Here is a 24,661-nt window from a genome sequence, read left to right as displayed (position 1 = left end):
CCGCCATACACAAGTTTAAATGGTGAAAACCCTAAACTGGGATGTGGTACAGCCCTGTAGGCAAAAAGCAACTGCTGCAACACTAGGTCCCAATCATTGGAGTGTTCATTTACGAATTTACGTATCATGGCCCCCAAAGTTCCATTAAACCTCTCCACCAGGCCATTGGTTTGATGGTGATAAGGGGTGGCAACCAAGTGATTCACCCCATGAGCTTCCCACAGGTTTTTCATGGTCCCTGCCAGGAAATTAGTTCCCGAATCTGTAAGGACGTCGGAGGGCCACCCTACCCTGGCAAAAATGTCTGCTAATGCCTGGCACACACTTTTAGCCCTGGTGTTGCTTAAGGGTACTGCTTCCGGCCATCGGGTAGCAAAATCCATGAAAGTCAGTATGTACCGCTTTCCTCTGGGTGTCTTCTTTGGGAAAGGACCCAGAATATCCACAGCTACTCGCTGAAATGGGACCTCAATTATGGGTAGTGGCTGGAGAGGGGCTTTAACCTGGTCTTGGGGCTTTCCCACTCGTTGGCACACCTTACAAGACCGGACATAATTAGCAACGTCCTTGCCCATTCCCTCCCAGTGGAAGGACTTCCCCAACCGGTCTTTGGTTCTGTTCACCCCGGAATGGCCACTGGGATGATCATGGGCTAAGCTCAAGAGCTTTACCCGATACTTAGTGGGAACTACCAACTGTTTTTGAGGATGCCAGTTTTCCTGGTGCCCACCAGAAAGAGTCTCCTTGTATAAAAGTCCTTGTTCTACAACAAACCGGGATCGGTTAGAAGAGCTGAGAGGCGGTGGGGTGCTCCGTGCCGCCGCCCAAGCTTTCTGAAGGCTGTCATCTGCTTCCTGCTCGGCCTGGAACTGTTCCCTTGATGCTGGAGACATCAGTTCCTCCTTGGACTGTGGACTGGGGCTTGGCCCCTCTGGAAGCGATGCAGGTGCTGGGGCTGTTTCCATTGACTGTGAACCGCTGGTGCACTATGTGGTATTTCAGGCTCTGGCTGAGCCTCTTGGGTAGGGTTATCTGCTGCTTCCGCCAGTTCAGGCTCGCTGGTGCCCTCTGGCATTGGAGTTGTAGACAGGTTTGCAAGCGCTGGACTCAGTGCTGGTAATGGTTCTGGTGCTGGTTGCGTTGCCAGTTCCGGTTCTGGGACTGGCTTTGGCTGGGTCTCTGGGATTGGATCCACTACGGCTGTTGCAGTCGTTGGCAGGGGATCCGGTTCCACCACCTTTGTTTGGGTCTCTGGTAACACAGACGGGGCCCTGGTGGACGGCTCAGGAACAGGGATGGGGGTGAAAGCTTGCTTAGCCTGGCTGCTGGTGACTATTCCCACCCTCTTGGCTAGCTTCACATGGTTGGCCAAGTCTTCCCCCAGCAGCATGGGGATGGGATAATTGTCATAGACTGCAAAAGTCCACATTCCTGACCAGCCCTTGTACTGGACATGCAACTTGGCTGTAGGCAAGGTTACAGACTGTGACACGAAGGGTTGAATTGTCACTGGAGCCTCCGGGTTGATGAGTTTGGGGTCCACTAGGGATTGGTGGATAGTTGACACTTGTGCCCCAGTGTCCCTCCAAGCGATAACCTTCTTTCCGCCCACTCTCAAGGTTTCCCTTCGCTCCGAGGGTATGAGAGAGGCATCTGGGTCTGGGGATCTTTGGTGTGATTGGGGTGTAATGAACTGTAATCGGTTGGGGTTCTTGGGGCAGTGAGCCTTTATATGTCCCAGTTCATTACATTTAAAACATCGCCCTGCTAAGGTATCACCGGGGCGATGTTGGTTGGTGGAGACTGGTGTGGTGGGGTGAGAAGGCGTCTGGGGTTTCCCTTGGGATGTGGGTGGGGCCTTGGGTTGTCCCCGGTGGTAAGGTTTGGTTTCGGATTGCCCCTTCTGATATTCGCTCCAACTGCTACTAGTTTTTTTCTTTTCTGCCACCTCCACCCATTTGGCTCCAATCTCCCGCGCCTCGGTTACAGTTTTGGGCTTCCCATCTAGGATGTACCTTTCTATTTCCTCAGGAACACCCTCTAAAAACTGCTCCATTTGCATTAGGAAGGGCAACTCTTCCGTAGATTTGACATTTGCTCCTGATATCCAGGCATCCCAATTTTTCCCAATGTGGTAAGCATGTCGGGTAAATGACACATCGGGTTTCCACCTTAGGGCTCTGAACCGCCGACGGGCATGCTTAGGTGTTAGCCCCATTCTGATTCTGGCCTTGTTTTTAAAAAGTTCATAACTGTTCATGTGTTCCTTAGGCATTTCAGCCGCCACCTCTGCTAAGGGTCCACTGAGCTGCGGCCTCAGCTCTACCATGTACTGGTCTGTAGTGAGGCTGTATCCAAGGCAGGCCCTTTCAAAATTTTCTAAGAAGGCCTCAGTATCATCGCCTGCCTTGTAGGTGGGGAATTTTCTGGGATGGGAAGTGGTACCTGGAGAGGGGTTGTTAGGATTGGCTGTTGTATCCGGCCTAGCCCTTGCTACTTCCAGTTCATGCTTCCTTTCTTTTTCTCTCTCCTCCATCTCTTTTTCTTTCAGCTCCATAACTCTCTTGTGGGCCTCCTCTTTGGCTTTTTCTTCTCTTTCTTTCAGCTCCATAGCTCTCTCATCAGCTTCTTTCTCGAGTTTTTTTAATTGAAGCTGTCTCTGATGTTTTTTTTCATTTTCTTCTGCTTCTAGTCTGGCCAGTTCTATTTTGTTAGCTACTTCTTTGGTAGTCATTTTTCTGTTTTCTTGTGCTGGGCCAGACCCCTCTGCAGTTGACTGAAACTGGGATGCACTCAGCTCAGGCTGCTGCTGAGGTAACAGAGACTTTCTAACTAGCTATTTCCGAGGAGGTAGAAAGAAAAAAAACAATTCAGCTTGTAAATTCCTTTTACCAGTTGTTTGCTCAATGATTGAACCCTTCTCTTAACAAAGACTCTTGTTAAAAAAACTTAACACCTCTGCCTTCAGGCAAGGAGAGATAAGATATGCATCTACCCTCAGCTCTGCTTTCCAAGCAGCTAGAAGGAAAAAAAAATCTTACTGGCTTTTGGGTTTAAAATGAATCCCACCTCTGCCACCATGTCAAGGCTGCTTCCCCACTTTGAACTTTAGGGTACAAATGTGGGGGCCTGCATGAAAACTTCTAAGCTTAACTACCAGCTTAGATCTGGTCCGCTGCCACCATCCCAAAGCTAATTCCCTTCCCTGGGTAGCCTTGAGAGACATTCACCAATTCCCTGGTGAATACAGATCCAACCCCCTTGGATCTAAAAACAAGGAAAAATCAATCAGGTTTTTAAAAAGAAGGCTTTTAATTAAAGAAAAAGGTAAAAATCATCTCTGTAAAATCAGGATGGAAAATAACTTTACAGGGTAATCAAACTTAAAGAGCTCAGAGGACCCCCCTCTAGTCTCAGGTTCAAAGTACAGCAAACAAAGATAAACACTCTAGTAAAAGGTACATTTACAAGTTGAGAAAACAAAGTAAAACTAACACACCTTGCCTGGCTATTTACTTACAAGTTTGAAATATGAGAGACTTGTTAGAAAGATGTGGAGAACCTGGATTGATTCTCTGGTCCCTCTCAGTCCCAAGAGCGAACAACCCCCAAAACAAAGAGCACAAACAAAAGCCTTTCCCCCCCCAAGATTTGAAAGTATCTTGTCCCCTTATTGGTCCTTTGGGTCAGGTGTCAGCCAGGTTACCCGAGCTTTTTAACCCTTTACAGGTAAAAGGATTTTGGAGTCTCTGGCCAGGAGGGATTTTATAGTACTGTACACAGGAGAGCTGTTACCCTTCCCTTTATAGTTATGACAATATGGCATTGCTATTATTATTCAAATAAAAAGTGAAATCTTTAATTATGCTGTTAATTTCCATAATTATGGTACTTGACATTGATAAATGTAAACGGATACTAGACCAAATAGAGCTGTTCATTTTAAAATTTATTTATTTACTCTATTAAACTGATGGGACTGAAAAATGGCCAGTACTAGCTTAGTGAAAATTATGTAAGGATCATGACAATCAAATTGTAGTCTTTGTGGAGATAGTCAAACATAAGCAACAAGGCTGTGTCAGAAATCATATACTTAGAAGTCCACATTTTTTAATGCGTGGGGTAAAAAATATAATAGACAAGAGGGTGCAATGGGACATAGTGTTATGTACAAGCAGATGCTTATGACTCATGCCTATAAGTGTAGCTCTTTCCTCAGAAGCGGGAGTAATAAAATGATCTACAACAAACTATGGTAACCCTATGACTATGGCAAATGTTTTCTATCTGCATTAATTTCCTGCGGCAGTGATTCTTTTGAATACATGAACTCGTATATTATAATATTTTGCTCTGTATGTCAGATATAGTTACATTTCTTACCTTGGCTTCATCTGAAGAGGTTTCTTTAAGCTGCTTGTTTCTTTCTTTTTTATTTTTTCCCAATATTTTCTGACATCTTATTTTTCACAATAAATGACACAATACTTTCTGGAACAATATTCTGCTTTATCTCCAGGAGAAAACAGTAGGTGGCTTACTTTTTGGCATTCCTGCCTTGTTTGCTACTTTTCTAGGCCACTTTCCAAAGAAGAAGAATACTGTGCTTTGGACTTCTAGAGGGCTTTCCATTCAAGGCTCCCAAAATATTTGACAAATATTAATTCATTTAGGGCCAGAGTGTGGCCTGGTCTACATGGCTGTGCAAGGGCATAAGGGGGAATAAAATCCCCAAATGTCCCTATGCATCCTCTCTGGACCTTGTAGGTATCAGGAGGTAAATGCATGCTGCAGACCTGCTATTCCCCTTCGCCTGAGCAAGTCTGTAAGGAGAGAGGCAAAAATAGGCAGACCCTTGACTCCATCCCACCTTGCTCCTTCCCAATACTCTGGCAGCTGAGCTGGTAAGAGCCAGTAGCATGTCAGTACTGGCAAGAGCCACTAGCAGATTACTGGTAGCAAAGAAGGAATCATAATTCTCCAAAGCACAATTCATTCTTTGGGGTGCTCTTGAAGTGGTGATCCCAGGACTGGAAAGCATGCCTGACTGAGAGAATTAAGGAGCTCAGTCTACTAGCTTATTGAAAAGAAAGGTAAGAAGTGACTTGATCATGGTAGTGATCAACGGCTCAATGTCTAGTTGGCAGCCGGTACCAAGCGGAGTGCCCCAGGGGTCGGTCCTGGGGCCAGTTTTGTTCAACATCTTTATTAATGATCTGGATGATGGGATGAATTGCACCCTCAGCAAGTTTGCAGATGACACTAAGCTGTGGGGAGAGGTAGATATGCTGGAGGGTAGGGATAGGGTCCAGAGTGACCTAGACAAATTAGAAGATTGGGCCAAAAGAAATCTGATGAGGTTCAACAAGAACAAGTGCAGAGTCCTGCACTTAGGACAGAAGAATCCCATGCACTGCTACAGGCTGGGGACCGACTGGCTAAGCAGCAGTTCTGCAGAAAAGGACCTGGGGATTACAGTGGACGAGAAGCTGGATATGAGTCAGCAGTGAGCCCTGGTTGCCAACGGCATATTAGGCTGTATTAGTAGGAGCACTGCCAGCTGATCGAGGCAAGTGATTATTCCCCTCTATTCGGCACTGGTGACGCCACCCCTGGAGTATTGTGTCCAGTTTTGGTGGACAAATTGGAGAGAGTCCAGGAGAGGGCAACAAAAATTATTAGGGGGCTGGGGCACATGACTTATGAGGAGAGGCTGAGGGAACTGGGGTTATTTAGTCTGCAGAAGAGAAGAGTGAGGGGGGATTTGATAGCAGCCTTCAACTACCTGAAAGGGGATTCCAAAGATGATGGAACGAGGCTGTTCTTAGTGGTGGCAGATGGTAGAACAAGAAGCAATAGTCTCAAGTTGCAGTGGGGGAAGTCTAGGTTGGATATTAGGAAACACTATTTCACTAGGAGGGTGGTAAAGCACTGGAATGGTTACCTAAGGAGGTGGTGGAATCTCTATCCTTAGAGGTTTTTAAGGCCTGGCTTGACAAAGCCCTGGCTGGGATGATTTAGTTGGGGTTGGTCCTGCTTTGAGCAGGGGGTTGGACTAGATGACCTCCTGAGGTCTCTTCCAACCCTAATATTTTATGATTCTATGGTGTATAATTACCTACACAGAGAGAATGTATCTGATACTATAGGGCTCTTAAGGCTAGCAGATAAATAGCTGGAAGTAGGATAAACTTAAACTGGAAATAAGTTGCAATTGTTTAACAGTAATGGTAATTAACTATTGGAACAATTTACCAAGGGATGTGGTAGATTGTTACTTGAATACTTTACATCAAGAGTGGATGTCCTCCTAAAAAACTATCCTGTAGTTCAGCCGCAAATTACTGGATTTGATGGAGGAATTGCTTGGTGAGATTTTATGGCCTGTGTTAAACAGCAGGTCAGACTAGATGATCCCAAAAGTACCCTCTGGCTTTAAAATCCACTGGCCAGATTTTAAACTATACTAAGGCCCTGTTACATCACTCTAGCAGTGTAAATGAGCCTTAGTGTGATTTAAAATCTGCTTTATTTAATATGTGCCAGTACAATCTAGCTCTTAGTTTCAAAACACCCTTGTGAAACAGGTAAATATTATCTCATATTACAGGTGAAGAAACTGAGACACAGAAGAGTTAAATGACTTGTCTATAGACACACAGGAAGTCAGTAGGCGTGTTGGGAGTAGAACCCAGATGTCCTAATTCCTAGACGCGTGCCTTAATGATATAACCATCCTTCCTGCCTAGGAATATAATACCGTGTCCTGAGGTATATTTTGCACCATGAAGGAGGTTTTTCATTGACAATCAGTCACTAAGAGATTTCTCAGTGACCTTAAAGAGAGCTGGGAGGAACATTTGACTCACAAGTGATGAATTTTATACTTCTAGTAGACAATTTGCAATAAGGAAAAAATATCTGCTCATTGTGCAATATTCTGGTTTGCTTAATGCTCTGGCTTGCTCTTATTGCAAAATAAAAAATTTAAAACTAACTTGCAATTCAATTTTTTTAGTCCATCTTATTTTGTTGCATGTCAAAGTCACTTTTTTGGGTTAGAATTGAAGTAAAATTCTATTCTCCTCTTCACTTCCTCACTAAAAACACACACCTTGTGCCACCCTCCCAGCATTCACCACACCCTGGGCCCATTTTTTATGGTCTTCCCATATTTCTTGGACAGAGCTTATTATGAAAAACAAGTAATTTGACAATTTATGAATGCCAAACTATGAGTGAAGTTAAATAACAATAATTCAGTCCTTTTTCTGTGCAATCCTTGTGATGTAGATTTTTACATAAGTTTCATAATGAGTAGGACCTAAACATGTGGGGACTGCTGGGAATGGGAGAATGAAAAGTGAGGCCTGTGAACAAGTTATCTTTTTTTTTCTCTCTATTCATGTGTCCTGTTCCTTGGTTGCTTCCCCACCATCTCTCTTCCTGGTTGCTTTGCCATTATATAAGTATGCACACATACACAAACACACACTGCATCTCTTCTCTCCCACCACTCCCTTGCCCTTCCCTATGCTGGCAGAGCAGCAAATAAAATTGAGAACATTGCACTGCTGCACTTTTGTGTTGTCCCTCTGCTTATACATGGAGCAGAACCTAGAAAAGTGTTGTTGTGCTGTACTTGCCTACGCCAGCCCACTTTGGCCCCAATCTAATTGTACTAGCTGGCCAGAGACTGCCCGTATAGATGAGAGAGAGTGTTTCTTTAGGGCCCTGTCTTTGAGGGAAATTGTTATAGTCTGCAGCAGTTTTCAAGCTGTGGGTCAGGACTCCAAAGTGGGTTGCATCCCCATTTTAATGGGTCTCCAGGGCCAGCATTAGACTCACTGAGACCTGGGACTGAATCTGAAGTCTGAGGGCTTCACCCCAGAGTGGCAGGGCTTGGACTTGGGCTCCACCCCTCCGCCTGGGGTCATGTAGTAATTTTTTTTGTCAGAAGGCGGTCACAGTGCATTGAAAACCGCTGTTATAGAGGACATAGAAGTACTTCAATGCATTCTATATTGAGCTGACTAAAAGGTAGATTTGTTATTAATATTTGTATTACAGTAGCCCCAATAAGGTCCACTCAGGATCAGGGCCCCACTTTTCTGGGTGCTCTACAAATACGTATTAAAAGACAATCCCTTCCCTAAAGAGCTTGTAGTTCAGAATGCAGCAGCTCAATTACTGTGCATGGGCAAAGAGTTACTGCCTACCTGCAGCTTTGCTCCCTGAACTGGATGTTTGTTGATATGCAAATAGAGTTGAAGGTTCTAATTTTAATATTTGAAGGCCCTGACCAACTAGTTCTCACATAAGTTACCAAGCTTCTGACACCCTATGTATGTCTCATCTCACCCCATAGGTCAGAGAGCGTGGAGTTTTTAGTTCTGGGCGGCGGTGTGTCAAGATAGAATGTGTGCTGCCTATATCTTTGCTGCTGTGACTCTTGACCCTTGGAACGCCCTCTCTTCTGAGTTGAGAAGTGCTCCAAGCTTAGCCTTATTTCAATGAGTCTTTTAGACCTTCTACTAATTCTCAAGTTTTTGGTATAACTTTAGTCATTTTAAAGAATTTTAATTGACTTTCATCTGTTTTTTTTTTTTACATTTAGTTGTCATTTGTATGCGTTTCCTGACAAGCACTATATAAATAAAATGTATTATAGTAATGTGCTCTTCCTGCACACACCAGTATTGTGTATATGTTTGAGAAAAGTGTTGAATCCTCATGCACAGTTGCACTGACATTTGATTACAGAGCTCATCTTCATCATACGTCATGCACTTTATATATACTTTAAACACACTGATGTTAAGACAAATTCTTAGCAACTGCAGTAAAGTATATTGGTCGACTGTATGATTTCTGGTGCTCTGCAGGATTAACAATCATTAGATGGAACAGAAGGAACATCTTTTACAGACTTCCTCAGGATTTGAATTCTAGCTTCCTTGAAAAGGTAAACAGTCAAAATTGTCATAGGCTGTTAGTCATGTGTACTTTAGGTCCTTGAGGTTATTTTAGTGGGAATAGTGAAGTGGAGAGATAATTTAGGTTGTAAAATGGTCTAAGGGTTTCTTTTGTGGCCACTGACATTTAAAAAATTCTTCAGATAAAGGCTACTGAGGATAAATATTTGCAAGTTAATAAAAACCTTGGAAGCCTCAGCAGGCAGGTATTATACATGTAAACATCTAGCATTTTTTTCCAGAAATCCTAGGTTACAAATATACAGTAGGAAACAACATTATTGGACATCAATGTTTGTACAGGCAAATGTTTCCTAAAAACACAATTAATCAAATTACACCAAAAATCAAATTTTCAAAATAAAAAACGGATCAAGAGAGTTTAAATTACCAGTGTCAATTTAAATATATTGAAATACACTCTTTGTGCTATATTCATAGGGAGCATCAATGCACTGGATCAGAAACAGAGAAGAATCTATTCTTATGCCTATATATACTCTCCAGACCATGCACTGAAGGAAACAAAATCTATGAGTTCTCTGAAGTAATTAAAACTACAGAGAACTCAGACCCCATTTTTAAGAATTGTTGTGTGTTTGTCTGATGTGCACATCTGCATATACGAGAAATAGTCAGACAGTTTAAAATAAGTTTTAAGGTCAGAATCACACAAGGTACCATTGGTTTGTTTTCTAAACTAAACAGAGGTGGCTTGTAGTAGATTTGAATACTGAACAGTATATAGTAGAAAAAAGCAGAATTCAAAACAATATGGCAAAACATAAAGGTTTCATGCACATTAAAACGGTAATGCCTAACATTGCCATTATTAATCACATAGAGGAATGTTGCTGATGTTATTTTGCTGATTTGAAGGCATTTTTAAATCTTTTTTTTGTAAATGGCTACAAGATCAGTGACAAATGTATGGAAGTGGGCTCCAAACTGACCAATTTTGTAACATTAACAGAGTTTGTCACATTAGGAAGATGCGCCAGGTTGTTGTTAAAAGAGAGACTTTATCAATATTCTTTTTTATATTCACAATTCATTAATGTTAACAATTAGCAATAAGGAAATGTTCATTAAAATAATTTGAAGGAAATGCAATGTAAAGGAGAGAGAAGGAGAACATATGATGGTAAATGTTATATTTTCAGATGAAATGGTGAGATTCAGAGCTGCCAGAAAACAAAATACATATTATAACACTCCACTGGAAAATGAAGCAGCCAAACAATTCCCATTGTTCCCATCACAGAAAAATTAAAATCTCGTAATAACTTAGGCATGGAAGTTGCCTACAGTTTCACTTTTAAGGCTTTGTTTAGAAATGACTTGTGCCCCACTTAAGATCAAAGTTCATGTAACTGGCAAGAAAAAATTGCATTGCTGTAGGACCATGACAAGTACCGTGCACAAAAAAGGAATTCATCCAGAAGGATTATTTGGCATGGCAAAGATGCCCCAGCCCTTTCTGGTAAGTAATTGAGGCAGTTGTTGCATAAGTAGGAACAGAGAATAGAAGAATTAATAAACAAAATACTTTGTTTTGAAAGGGAAGGCAAGTTTGACTAGCTACTAACTATTCCTGATGTGCACAGACAGCACTCATATGATAGACGCCTCAGCTGAACTTTACAGCAGAAAGGAACAAATTTTGATCTTGTTTAAGACAGCAACAGAATTCCCATTGACCTCAATTAATGGGATCATGATTTGACCCTGTAAGTAGGGGGTAGCTGGAGAAGAACTTGGCTACCTGGAATAGAACTGTCTTGATTGTCCCTAATTTGTATTCTGCAGTGTGGGGATCTCCGTTTTTCATATTTTCTCAGCTGCATTGCTGAGGCAAGATTGGGTGGGATGGAAAATATATTCTGAGTGACTTGATATGACTGTGTCCTGCAGTTACAATGGAATTATTTGCTGAATACCTTGTATCCCAATATCTAGACCATCGACTGGTGTGCAGTTAAAAAACATCCCTACTGTCTGAGCTTAATAACATGCCTGAGCTACAGCTCATGTTAAGCCCAGGGGTAAAACTGCCTCTAATAATGTGGTAATGTTTTTTCAAGGATGAAGTGTTCATGAGCAATTTTGCCATTGTATCAGGTACAACGATGGTTTCTCATGAAACCATTTATCTGTATCAAACACACCATTCTTCCTTATCCATCAGTGATTTATCTTCAATGAAACCGTTAAAGAAGTAAGAAGTACAGATGCAGCATATGCACTTGTGCAGTGGTCATGGGTGGAATACATGCATAGAAAATGTAGTTTGTTTGCATTGCTGAGTTTTAAATAGAAATATCCAGTGGAAAGAAGATTTTCTACTTTTAACTTTTCACGCTGTGTCTCCATCTTAAAATCCTTATCAGCTGTGGTGAAATAGAAAGTGTTTCAACTTCCTGTCTTGTTTTTGATTCTCCTTAAAGACTTTAAGTGCTGTGGAACAATGAATGAATGGATCTTTGACATCACTAGTTCCAAACAACACAAGACAGATGTGTAGTCATGTTGTTTAATGCACTGCTGCAAGGCACTTGGATACTATGGTGAGAATATTTCTGTGATTTTCATCTGCATATGTAAAAGTCTAGTCAGTTCCTTTATCTTGGTGCTAGCCGTAAAGAATGTGGAGACGGGATCAGCATCAGAATCATCCAGATGATCAAAATGGCAAAACAGCTCTCTCCTATTCTATTCCATGAAACCGTTTATCTGTATCCAATATGTTCTAATGTTGGCTCTTTCTTTATAGGTCAGTAATGTTCAACATATACAGCCTATATTGCACCTTGCAAAACCACATACCATAGCCAAATTAATAAAGACGCTGCTGTTTACATGCCGTTCAATTTAGCTTTCACAAGTCAGTATGGACTGCAGCCATGCTGTGTTGTGATCTCCCCAATCCTTTACCATATCTCACAATGATGCTGGGGTTTTGTGTGGCTTTATTAGATGGCTCATGAGGATCCTTTGATCAAAGACGGTATAAAAATGTAAATTATTTATTACAGCTTTTGTCTTCATTTTGAGATGCACAGGTTGATCTTTAGTCACTTTTCCTATATAAACTGGAGTAATAATAATCTCTCTACTATTAATAAATTGCAGAGGGGTGTATGGAAAATACTGGCCAAAGACATTGGGGCAAACTCATGCTCTTACAAAATGAATCATGGGAGTGTAACTGTCTACACCAGTCAAGGAGTCACTGCACTGGTTGCTAAAATCTCATATGAAAGATTCAACACCCTCACTTTTCTGAAAGCAGACTGCATAAAACACAATGTTTCTAACCTGGAAGGGTGAAGGATGGTTGAGTCCAGTGGTGCTGCTCCTCCTAACCTCACAGCTGCAGCTCCCACTGAGCGGAACCAGGTCTGTAAGGCACTCTACTTCCAACATACCACACGGTCTCTGAGGTCTAACAGGATGCCAGGTAAAATGCTTTATGCCAACACTCCTGCTAGAGTCTCAGCTAGGTTACTCCAGCCATATCCTGGATCAACCTAGCTGAGACCCAGAGCCTAGGGATGTTTGTAGATAGAGTCTTCTTGTTTCCCTGGGAGATTCAAACTCCCATTCAGGAACTTATGAGAGCGCTACCAAGATCAGGAAATTTGATAGGCATGATTATTGAGACATGTGAGAACGCAGAGGAAATGTGCGTGGAAGAGGAAGGAGATGCTGCTCTTCAAAGAAAGTAGAGGTGAGAAGACAAGAAAGAGGAATAAGAAATAAAGGAGGAGCTGTGAGATGGAGACAGACAGGTAGGATGGGTTGGACATGGGAGGAGAGAAAAAAGGATAAAGAAATGGAGGAAGGAAATAAGCAAGGAGAGACACCCAGCTTCTAGGTTAGTACATATAATTTGCTTGCATTCCTTTACCTTATTTCACTTACCTGGTAGGTCTCTGTAAGTTTAGGAAGAAAATGATGGGATGGGCTGTTTTGAGAACCTGCATTAATATTGTTAGCTACTGTGGATTCTAAGCACATGGAAACAAAGAGAAAATGACCTAAAATTTGTGAGAATGGGCCCTATCCAACTCCCAATGAAATCTGTGGAAGTACTCCCATTGACATCAGTGGGAATTAGATCAGGCCCCAAATGCCTCTGGCAGATTACCTATCCACGTTTATTTGGAGAATTGTCCTTTGAAAAAAATTCAGTGTTGGCAACTATACCTACATCCCAGTAGAAGCAGCTGAGCTCCACTTTTCCTGCTGCAGTGGAAGCAAGTGATGGCCCAAAGATTCCCTCTTCTCTACCCCTGCCTGTTTTTTAATACATAAAGAAAGTCAGTTATGATTGGCAACACCCCAAAATGAATTTGTTGGCTCCCCCCAAAATTGTAAATCCCATCTTGCACAAAACTATACAGCCATGACCACAGTGGTGAAGTTAAGTATGAATACGTTTGGGGAATGGCTCAGATAAGGGGCCTAAATCATTCAACGTTCACTTCATAAAATCACCTTGCATAATTTGGCACAGTTTGGCATTGTTGGAAATCTCTTCCTAGTAAAAAGTGAGTATTCCATAGCAAGACTTTGAATGTATTGTATTGGCAGAGGTTTGTGAGAGAGCTTGCAGAGCATTTGCCTCCACAGTGCTTGGCTGTACCAAAAGATATTATTAGCCCATCACTTTCATGAGCACTGAAATTCATGGAGACTCACAAATGTAAAATAAATACATAGATTTTAAAAGGAAGACACAGAGCCAGCTTGAGTCTCATCTGAGACCATCAAGAGGTTCAGTGTCCAAGGTAGTGGCTCAGAATATTAGGCCAGTTGGAATGGGGTTGCAGATTGTCTTCTCCCTTTCATCAAAGGCCACCAATTGTACCCTCTCTTTATGAGGAGTCTCCATGGGAGTGCGTGTTTTCATGGTCTGATCCAGGCTTGTCAAAAACAATAATAAAAGTTCCCTCTGCTAGTGAATAGGACTGAATAAAATGAAAAATTGTAACGAAATTTTGCTAGTAGTGGGTTTGCTTCAGTTTGGTGTAGAGCTGGCAGTGCAGCCAGGTACAGCAGATGGTGATGACCTCCCTTGGGTCTAGTATGTAGAATCTACATCAGATGCATGGAGGTGGGCCAGGGAAGCAGGCTGTATGAGGGGAGGAAAAGATGTAGGACAGATGCAAGATACGTTCCATTCTACTTGTTCTTCCTTGAAGGGGGAACCTTTCCCTCTGGCAATGAAATTAATCCAGCAGGGACCCCCTGGACTGTCCCATTTTTGCACTTCAAAAATGCTGGCAGGTACGCTCTTCTTTCCAATTACATCATGTCACTAATGCTCACAGTGGCTGTATCTGGCCATTGGTTGGGATCCAACTGTGGGGTGGGAAGATGCATTAAAGCCTGGCAGGTCTGCTCCCATCTCCTGATGCTGTGGTCCTTCTGCCAACCCATCCTCTGTTAAAAATGTATGTTTTTATGCATTATTCCTGCAGCCAGCGCTTCATGTTCAGCGGCTCATTTCCCCCTGCAGTCCCTGTTGCACTTTCTCCTTTGGCCAGGGCTCCCTCTTTCCTTTCCATTACATAGGTCAGGGCTGAAATAGACATTAAAACCCAAATGTATCATCCCCATAAACGCTTCTGCTCACAAGAAACGGCTCTTTCCCGTAGATCACAAACTCCCCTTTCTGGGTGATAGTACCAAGGTGCCAACCCCACTTTTTTTTTTTTAAAAATAATTTTAGCAAAGATCACAAGCCCAGGGAACCGGGAGGAGGGAGCAGCCAATACAGACAAAGACAGAGCAAACGGGCTCTGCCTAACTCTCCCAACCAGCCCCCTGCCCGTCTCCTCTTCATTTGCAACAACAACAAAAAGGGGGAGGGATTTCCCCCCTCCCTTCTACCCAGCCACCCGGGGAAATAAATTATTTCCAGCCCGTGCGTTTTCTGCCTCGTCTCTCCCCCTCTCCTGTCACTGACACCCTGAGGGGCAGCCGAGGCAGGCGCTCGCCCGGCTCCCACCAGGTTGCCCTAGAGCGCGAGGGCGGGCAGGGAGCGGCGCGGCGCGGCGAAGGTGTGGAGACTGAGGCGGCGGGCAGAGCGGGGCTGCTTCCCCACCCCTGGCCAAGGGGGAGTCCGCGCAGCTGCCCAGCCGGCCGGCGGCTCCTCCCCAGCTGCCAAACTTCCCGGGCGGCCGCCTCGCAAACTTTTTTTTTTTTTGCCGGCTGGGTTTTGGGTCGGCTGCTCCCCGCCTTCGCCGGCTCTGCCCTGCAGGAGCGTGCGGGGCTGGCAGCAGCAGCAGCGGCAGCATGGAGCGGAGGCAGCCGCCGCCGCCGAGTTTCCCTCGCGGGTGGACTGTGCTGGTAGCGGTGCTGGGGCTGATGCTCCCCGGGCGCCAGGGGGCGGCGGGCTACTACCCCCGCTTCTCGCCCTTCTTTTTCCTCTGCACCCACCACGGGGAGCTGGCCGGGGATGGGGAGCAGGGAGAGGTGCTCATGTCCCTCCAGCTCGCGGGGAACCCGACCTTCTACGTACCTGGCCAGGAATATCACGGTAGGTGCCCGCGCCTGTTCCCGCTCCCCCACTCGCCTTCTCCGCTGGGCCGGGGGGCTCCGGGCCCCTGGGGGTGGTGGGGGAAAGTTAGGGACTTGTGGCTAGCGAGGGAGCCCGCTGTGCGACTCGCCTCGTCCGCGAAGTTCTCTACGCCCCTGGGCGGGGTGTGTGGGTGAAAGTTGGTTGAAATGTGAATAAGGAATGACTGATTTGGGTTGGGGAAGCCAAAGGAATCTCCTTTCTCCCCACAGATCATCTGCTTCCACCTCTAAATGCTCATTGCTTTCCCCAGACAGATCAAATATACTCCCACCCCCCAGTTCTCTGTTATCTATCAGCTGATAATATTGGGATAGGCTATTTACCTGGCAGAGCTTTTGTGTGGATAGGAATCTCTTTAGAACATCACTGGGACACTTTACATACTTAGTCCTTGAATTTGTAAACTTGCCGTCTTTTTTATTTATTTATTTATTTATTAATATAGTGTTGCTTGCAGGTCCAGCTGCCTGCAATTTCATGGCTTGCTGGAAAAGTTCACATTGTTGAATGACCCACAGTGGTCTCACATTTTCATGCAATATTAGCCCCTCCTATCATAATACTCCTGATGTTCAGTGCTGTTAAACAACTCCATGTACCTATTGGAAAATTGCACTGTTTTCTTGTAGAAATTTATTTTCAAATGTCACCATTTTTTTAGATGTTAACATCAGAACTGTACATTCTATGTTAGACCAAGATGAAATCTTGCAACAGTGTGTTACAAACAAACAAAAAATTAGCTGGTGCCTATATTTCAAACTATCAACCTATTAATTTAATAAAACTGAAAATGTGGGCAGAGGTTATGTATTTTATAGGACATATGTATAAAGACAGAGCCTGCTGGCTAGTTCCCTGCCATAGAGATTTAAGTACTTAACACTAAGCTATTTCATTGATTTAATTAGGACTTCAAGGACATCAAAATATTCTAGACCTATCCTGATAATTTAGTAGGGCCTGCAGGTGTTTTCAGTCTTTGCTATTTGTACTAACTGTGACATAAAAGGAAAATAAGCGATTACTTATAGAGTTTGTATGTCATTTCTGATGTAAATTATGAAGACAAATTAATCCTCGAGGGCTCCCTTCTACTTTGTTCCATTGTTAAAAATATAGTAGCCTAAAGAAGTGAATTTTAGTTTATCTGTATTTGAATACAACTTCTCTGGATTACATCTGTGTTGTAAAACTGCTGGGCTTTCTGGTCCCCATCTCTTAGGAAACACAGCTGCTTTTTAATGGAAATTCTGATTCTGAACATTCATTCAGGTCCTGATCCAGAGCTCTCTGGAATCAGTGAAAGTCTTTCCATTGACTCAAGTGGCCTTTGTGTCAGACCTCTCCTGAACAGAGCTGACACTAGGCATAAGCATGCTGAACAATTGCTTAGGGCCCCGAGCAGCTCAAGGGCCCCTCTCCTCTATTCACTTTTTTAGTATGTGTTTGGGGTCCCTCCCCCCCCCCCCTACAAAATATCCCTGCTTAGGGCCTGCAATGGGCTAGAATGATCTCTGCTCCTGAGTAAACTGTAGTCCCTTTCCTTGATATACGTGCACTGAAAGAGCTGATAGGTGCCATTTGGAGGTCACCAGTATCTTTCATCGATTGATCAGCCAATATGATTGTGACACAGGCTTGACATGAGGGGTGATTGAGCTTTGTCACTCAATGTGACCCCAGGAAGGGGATTTATCTATAAGAGCCAAAAGTGAGAGTGTTAGGTCAAATGTTCACAGCTTGTCTTGAAGATGGAGCAATCAAGTTTTATTGGGAGATCATGCACTGTAATGATGAATAACTTTATTTTTCTAACTGCCCAAACTGAAGAGAGTTAACACTTAGACTTAAGTAAATTATCCATTAATGCAAAATCTTTACTTCCCTGATTTAATGGATGATGTGTTTATCACCTTGCTGACTTCCCCACCACATACACATGTGTTTTAGCTCCTGTGAAATAGTTTACATGCTTTTGGTTTTGCCCATAAAGTGCCTATGTAAACCAGTAATGGTATAATTTAATGGTATTATAATAATTTCTTTATACAGGAGGCCTGTATGCGTAGAACCTTTATAATCCATAGTCACTGTACATTATTTAAGAGGCACTCACTAAATCTCCTTCTCTCTTTTTGTTTCCTTACCTAGTATTTCACAACTTCAGAACAAAAGCTAATTTTAGAATACATTTTAAAAAGTGAGGAAATTAAAAGTAAAAACTTAAACCACCATATAAAGAAAAAGATATAACAGCACTTGGTTAAAGATGGAATTAAACTCTTAATTTTGAATTATCTGATTATTATTCTATCTCAAAAATTTTGTTTTATGTAAGCATTTTCATCTCAATGTTCTTGTTTTTTTTAAAAACTGGATTAAAAGATGTTATAATTTTTTTTACTTTATTAATTATTAAATCTCCAAGGGAGTTCCAATTTTGCTGTCTATACTTTTTAAGATAGACAATGTACTTTTGATCCAATTGCTAAAAATCTTATAGAGCTTTCTTTAAAAAATAGTTTGAGGCCCACATATAGTAAACTGCATGTGTAAAAGATGTAACTTAACCATATTTATATTTTCTCCACAATCTCCAATCTATATTATATATTAAAAATCCAATTTTAGTTTTTAAACGTTAATGATAAAACTAGGAGGAAAAAAGCTTAAAAGAACACATTTGTTTTGGAAACTCTTAAATACTGTTTGTTTTTCTTTCCCCCAAAAATATATATAATAAAAACTTCTTGTTTCATGGCTAACACCTTATTTTCCAGGTCTCAGCCTGAAGTCAATGTTTAGACCCAAGCGTATAACCTTTGAAAAATGTGGTTTATCCTAGACGTGGTGAAAGAGTATGACTGCCTGTTGTGTGGATTCCAAGGCATTAGGTGAACTGGGATTGGACGTGTTATGGAGCTGACAGTTTTAGTCTCCCAGAAAGAGACTTAGGGGAGGTGCGAATTTTGTGCTGCTTTGCTCATGCTCTCTCCATAGATGTCAGTGTAGAGCAGCATCAAAGCCTCAGAGGAGAATGTTGTATCTCTTGCCTTTGGGGCTTGTGCTGCTGTTATTTGTGGTTTGGATTGCTAAAGGACGGGAGAAATTATCACCCAGGAACGAAAAAATACAAATCAGAGGAGGGTCCTTAAATTAGGCCAGGATGGCTTTGCCTTTGCTGTTTTGAGTTAGAAACAATGTAATCTTTATCAACTGCTATAACTGGTTTCTGAACACACCCTTACATGTCATTTTTGCATACCCACTTTCAGATGTTGCCAGGCTCCCATGAATTTTGGACAATGGCCTGTATTTATCCTGATGAGTGATTGCAGGGACTCAGGAGATGTGTAAGCATTAGATCTAGACCAAAAATAATGCTGTTGGTTCTGATTCTCAACTGCCTTGCACGTTGTGTAGTCATTTGTGTCCAGACTTTCAAAAGTGCTCAGCATCCACAACCAGGGCCCAGTTATCACCAGACACCAATATAAGTGGCTAGATTTTCAACATAGCTCAGTAAGTTATGTGCTTATCCCTTTGAAAACCTGGACATAGGTGTCACAGTGGGAGTTGCTGGGTGCTGAGCAATGTTGAAAATCTGGCTCTTGCAGTCTGATCCAAACGCCATTGAAGTCAGTGGGAAGACTCAGATCCGGCCCTTATATATGTGCAGAGGGGATATAAAATGCTGCTAAATAGGGTTGCCAACCCTCCAGGATTGTCCTGGAGCCTCCAGGAATTAAAATTAATCTTTAATTAAAGATTATGTCATGTGATGAAATCTCCAGGAATACATCCAACCAAAATTGACAACCCTAAATCAGAATGATAATGTTTTACAGTTGCTTTGAACAAGACAATGAGAGTCAGCTCATTGAATATGCCTTTTGTTAGGCCCACTTCAGTTGTATCATCACACATAATTTATTAACTCTGGCTTTATTCTCAATATTTTGATTGAACTTTAAATTGTAGGTTGACTCATTGGATCATATTCAGACCGAGCACAAGCAACTGCTGCTCCTTCTAAGTCAGTCCTTGAAGTTGAAATTTGGTGCAATAATTTTAAATTCACAAAGAATTTTAAAGTATCTTTTTATACTAGCATAGTAGGGAACAATACATGAATCAGTATTCTAAGAGCTAATCCTATTCTAATGAGTACAGAACAAAGTACATTAAAATGATCTTGAATAAATCATTGGTTTATATAGCAATAGTTCTGAGAAAATTACACCTTTTTGTAAAATAATTTTATACATATTTCCAACTTGTACAGCTTGGTTTTTCATTTTCGGTACACTAATTCAGTGCTCACTGTTAGGAAAAGAAAGGGAAAGGTAGTAATTGCTTTGCTATATGCGGTCCCTGTATCACATCTGAAACACTTTTGTGTTATACACAACACATACACAGACAATTATTTTAATTATTCTTTTAACAAACACAATACATTAAGAAAATAAATTCATGCAATCTGAAGAAATCACGTGGGGCAATTCTGTTTTTAAACAATATGGTTTAATGTTACTGTAAAATGCAAATACGTTGTGGGTCATCATTTGTAATGTAAAAAATATCCTTTAAAAGTTTTCTTGTCAGGAAACAAAAATAGTGAATTTTCAGATGCAGTATTGATATACAATACAAAGGGAGTTTTAAATATGTGACAATTATTAAGTGCAGGTGATTAAAAATAGTTTACTAAAATATCATAAATATGGTAGGCCAAATTCAGAGAGGAGTGTAATCTGGTAAAACCCACATGCCAAGTGACTGGAAGAGAGGAATGCAGCAGTAGAAGCAAGTAAGAAAGGGTGTAAGAAAGGGTGTATTTATTAAAGTGACCCCATTCTTTTACTTATAGTTCATACTCTTACTGCTTGCTCTGGCTCTTCAGTATGTAAGTAATACCAACTTAGAGCCATGTAGATTCATATACACCTCTACCCCAATATAACGCGACCTGATATAACACGAATTTGGATATAACGCAGTAAAGCAGTGCTCGGGGGGGGGGGGGGGGCGCTGCACACTCCGGTGGATCAAAGCAAGTTCGATATAACGCGGTTTCACCTATAACGCGGTAAGATTTTTTGTCTCCCGAGGACAGTGTTATATCAAGGTAGAGGTGTACCTGCTTTCACCCGTTTGTCCATCTCACACCACCTTAAGCATCAAGAGAGGAAAAACAGTCTTGTGATTTAAAAAAATGAACTGGCAATCAGGCAATTACAACTGCAGACACAGGCTTCCTGTGTGACCTTGTGGAAATCGCTTGATCACTCTGTGCCTCTGTATCTCATCTGTAAAATGGGAGACAATAATACCTTTCTATCTCACAGGGATGTTTTGAAGCTAAATTCTTTAATGTTTGTGATCTGCTCAGATACTCTGATGATGAGCACTATACAAAAATGCCTCAAAATACATGATTAAAAATCCCTAAAACCCACTTCTGAATATGGCCCTGTCTCAATAAATATATTTTTTAAAGTAATTACTTATTGAATAAAGAAAACTTTAGAATATCTCCTGTTCTTATATGTGATTAAATTTATTTGCTTTGGCAGATATTTTTTTCTTTCTTTAGCTTATTTTATGCTTAATTAAGGCCTTGAATTGGCAAGGCACTTAAGCATGTATTTAAGTCCATCCCTACTCAGTAAACCTTGTATGTACTTGCTTAACTTTAAGCACATGCTTACTTCCTGTTGAAACACTGGCACTTAAACATGTGCTTAAGTGATTTGCTGAACCAGGCCCAACTGGCGTGTTGGTAAATGATACTGATCTTTCTTTATATAATTTATATTCCTCATGGGCCTTCCAATGTCATCTGCAAAATGGGATAATATTTCTTCAGCATCTTATTCCGAACATTTAACTTAAATTTAGATCTCTATGGCAGTTCCTGTATTACTTTATTACCAGTCTATCATATAGTCAATTTCCATTCATCATCATACCAATTTTTGCGCAATTGTATAATGGTGATAGGCAGATGGGTGGAAATACATATATACAATCTGTACCTAAGATAGTTTAATACAATCTTGTTAGCATTATTTATAAAATTACCACTATAAATGTTCATTTTTAGATTTTGTATCTTTAAAAACATTTAATATAATTGTGCAATGAAAATAACTCTTATTTTTTCACTTGTCAACCAATTTTTTTTGCTGCCCCTAACTCAAAAGTGCTTATTTTCCCCAATGTTTGCTTCATCTTTAGATCTCTTAAAAGCAGCTTCCAACTGTTTTCCCATGACTGATGTCAAACTGACATGTGCAAGCTCTAATTCTACTCCTAAAATAGTTTTCTTTAATGAGACTTACGTTTGTATTTCACTTTCTATAGTTATTTTTTTCCAGAGCTGGTCAAACTTCTGAAAATCTCATCTAATGTTATCAGTTTCCATCAATGACTGTTGCTATTCTTAGATGTACTATATATTGTCACGAACTATTCCTTTGATAGGTACTGAAAAACTATGTCCAGTAATAGGTAAGTTCTTATAAAATGGTCCTGAAAATCTGACCCCTTTCTCCTTCATTGGTCAACCACATTACTTGTAAAAATAAATAATGTGGTTTAGTATCTCTTTATTTCAGCACTCGTTGTTTTAGTCTTAAGGGGAATAGATTACCCATTTTGTATAGCGCCTATTCTTATATTAAATTCTTATTTATGTATTTATTTTTGAGATGGGTATAAAAAAGCAAAAATAATATGATGGACTCCATAACGAGAGGGTAACAGAAAGAAAATGATTGTGGGGAAACAGAGCTATACGAGGTACCAGGGTGTAACAGTGTTACACAGTATCAGTTACAACCACTGTTTTCTATAAGCATATCCAATTATTCAAATGATCTAAAGTGCTCATTGGAAATATCCAGGAATAAAGTGTGAGGTGCAATATCAGTGGGTTTGTTTTGGTGAAAGTGAGGACAGATTTGCTTCCATGTTTTCAAATTTTGACTGTTCTCTTGAGAGCTTCCATTTCACTCACTCATTTATACCAGTGTTTGGTCTGAGAAAGACTGGAGAGTTCCGCCTTTTGGAAGTATCAGTTTCTTCTAAGTGAAAGAGGCATGTAGAATCTATTGGTGTCAGGAGTCCAGTTAGGCACAGGTATGTAAGGACTAGAGGGTGGTGGCAGAGAAGAGAAAAGTATTAAGAATAAAGAAAATGTTAGTGCTCAGATCTCTTCTCTCTCCCCTATTTTAAAAAAACTCCACAGTAGTGGGATACTTCCACAGGACATATAAAAGGAATTCTTCTGAGATCAGCATCGGCAAAATACATCCGATTCACCAATGTTCACAGAATGCATCCTACTGAGATTCCATTGTAGTCAGAATATATTCTCTTGAATAAACTGGATATGGAGATATAAAATGATTTCTTAATATTCTGCTCTATTCTCTATATAGTCTATATTATGAGTTTGTCATATTTTAGCTTCAGGACATAGTGTAAGGCCCATCTCTTCTCTTAAGTTTGTGCCTGATTGGGTTGCTATGGTCTTAGTATATAGCTGAATGATGTGCATCTTTTAATTTTGAAATTATTGTATAACTCCAAGACCAAATGATGGGAGCATTTGTAAATTAAAAATAAAGATCTGCTTTTGAGATCCAGATCCCAAAATTGAACAATGCCAGACTTATTTCTATGAAGTTCGTAAGAAAAGCATAGACAGCATTACTGCTGACAGCCTTTTACAGGCAGTGTTTCACTAGAGGAGATTTAAAACTGTAAGGAGTTCAGCTACCATCATTTTTAATTCTGGGTCCAAATATGTGGTCAACAGATGGCTCGGTTATAGATATTGTCAGACTTGGTTTCATGGAAGGAGGTTCAAAGTCCAAACAGTCCCAAGTGATTCATTCTTACAAATTTGCAAGAGAGGCATAATACCCTTTAAATCCTTTCCTCCCGTCATCAGAGGGTTGCCTCCTCCTGTAAGGAAGGCTGCATTGTCCCACATTACAGAAATCAGAATCAGCATATAGAAATGGATTGTGTATTAAAGCTGGGGTACCAAAATTATTGCAGGAGAAGAGAATTATTATTGTTTGCATTAAGATAGTGCTTAGTATATACTAGGCACAGTATACAGAGAGGAAAATATTATTCCTGCCTCAAGGAGCTTAGTCTAAGACCCAGATCATGCACTGAGGTTTGTGTGGCTGCAAAGGCCCTCCCACATAGAACTCATTGCATTATTGAAACCTGACACACACCGAAGTGTAGGCGGTGCGACCTAGTGGTCAGAGCAGGAGTCTTACCTGGTGGTAGAAGCAGAATCAGAGGACAGAACTGGAGGTGTGGTCAGTAGGCAAAGCCAATGGTCAGAGCATGGGGAGTCAGGAACCAGAGTAGAACCAAAGGGCAGAGCTGGAGTTGTGGTCAGGAGACAAGTCAGTGGTCAGAACTAGGAGTTAGGAATCAGGAGTTCAGAGGTAGGCAGAGATAGGGCTGGAGTGCAGCAGGCGAGGAGGGTGGAGAAAGGGCTGGGCAGTGGAACTCTGGGCATGGAACACGTTGAACAGCCACCCTGCTGCTCTAGCTACGGGGCTTAAATGGGGACCTGTTGGCCCTTCTGACCAATCAGGGAGCACAGTCAGTTAGTGAGGGTTTATTGGGCTCTACCAAGTTCATTGCGTTGCTAGGCAACGAAGCCCACAGACAGCTGAGTTCTTGATGGTACCTCCCTGCTCCAGGGTTCCTCCCAGGGACCCTCAGTTGAGGAAGGAGTTGTCAATGAGTGGTTTAAGGAGAGAAACATGAAAGATGGGGCACATCTTGAGAGATTCTGGGAGCTGAAGCTTGCAGGCCACTGGGTATATTTGTTCAGTGATCTGAAAAGACCCAGGTATTGGTGGTCAGGTTTGGCTGAAGGATGGTCTGTTCTCTGTTTTTAAGTCAAAACCTTATCCCCTGCTGAAAGGATTGGGGCAACTTGTCACTTTTGATCGGCGTAGTGCTTATGTGGGTTTTTTTTTTTTTTTTTTAGCAGCAAGAAAATGTTCTTTGAGTTCCTGGTGTGTTTCCTGAAAATGGTTGACCAGGT

At 41.6% G+C, this 24,661-nt stretch overlaps 1 protein-coding gene across 3 annotated transcripts in view; it reads left to right on the top strand.

The window, feature by feature from the left end:
- Positions 1-5,810: 5,810 nt before the first annotated feature.
- The window catches only part of RELN (reelin), a 469,941-nt gene continuing 451,090 nt past the window's right edge, over positions 5,811-24,661 (top strand). For 2 of the 3 annotated variants that reach the window (XM_065399303.1, XM_065399311.1), the window contains exon 1: positions 15,282-15,525. In XM_065399303.1, the coding sequence (XP_065255375.1) occupies positions 15,282-15,525 (244 nt within the window). Of the gene's footprint in view, positions 5,831-15,281; positions 15,526-24,661 lie in introns of those variants that run through there. The other variant, XM_065399319.1, reaches the window with a different exon arrangement.

The sequence above is a fragment of the Emys orbicularis genome, chromosome 1, assembly GCF_028017835.1.
Source record: "Emys orbicularis isolate rEmyOrb1 chromosome 1, rEmyOrb1.hap1, whole genome shotgun sequence".
NCBI classification, from domain to species: Eukaryota; Metazoa; Chordata; order Testudines; family Emydidae; genus Emys; species Emys orbicularis.
Note: the sequence above shows the minus strand (reverse complement) of the source record. Positions and strands in the feature narration are given on the sequence as shown.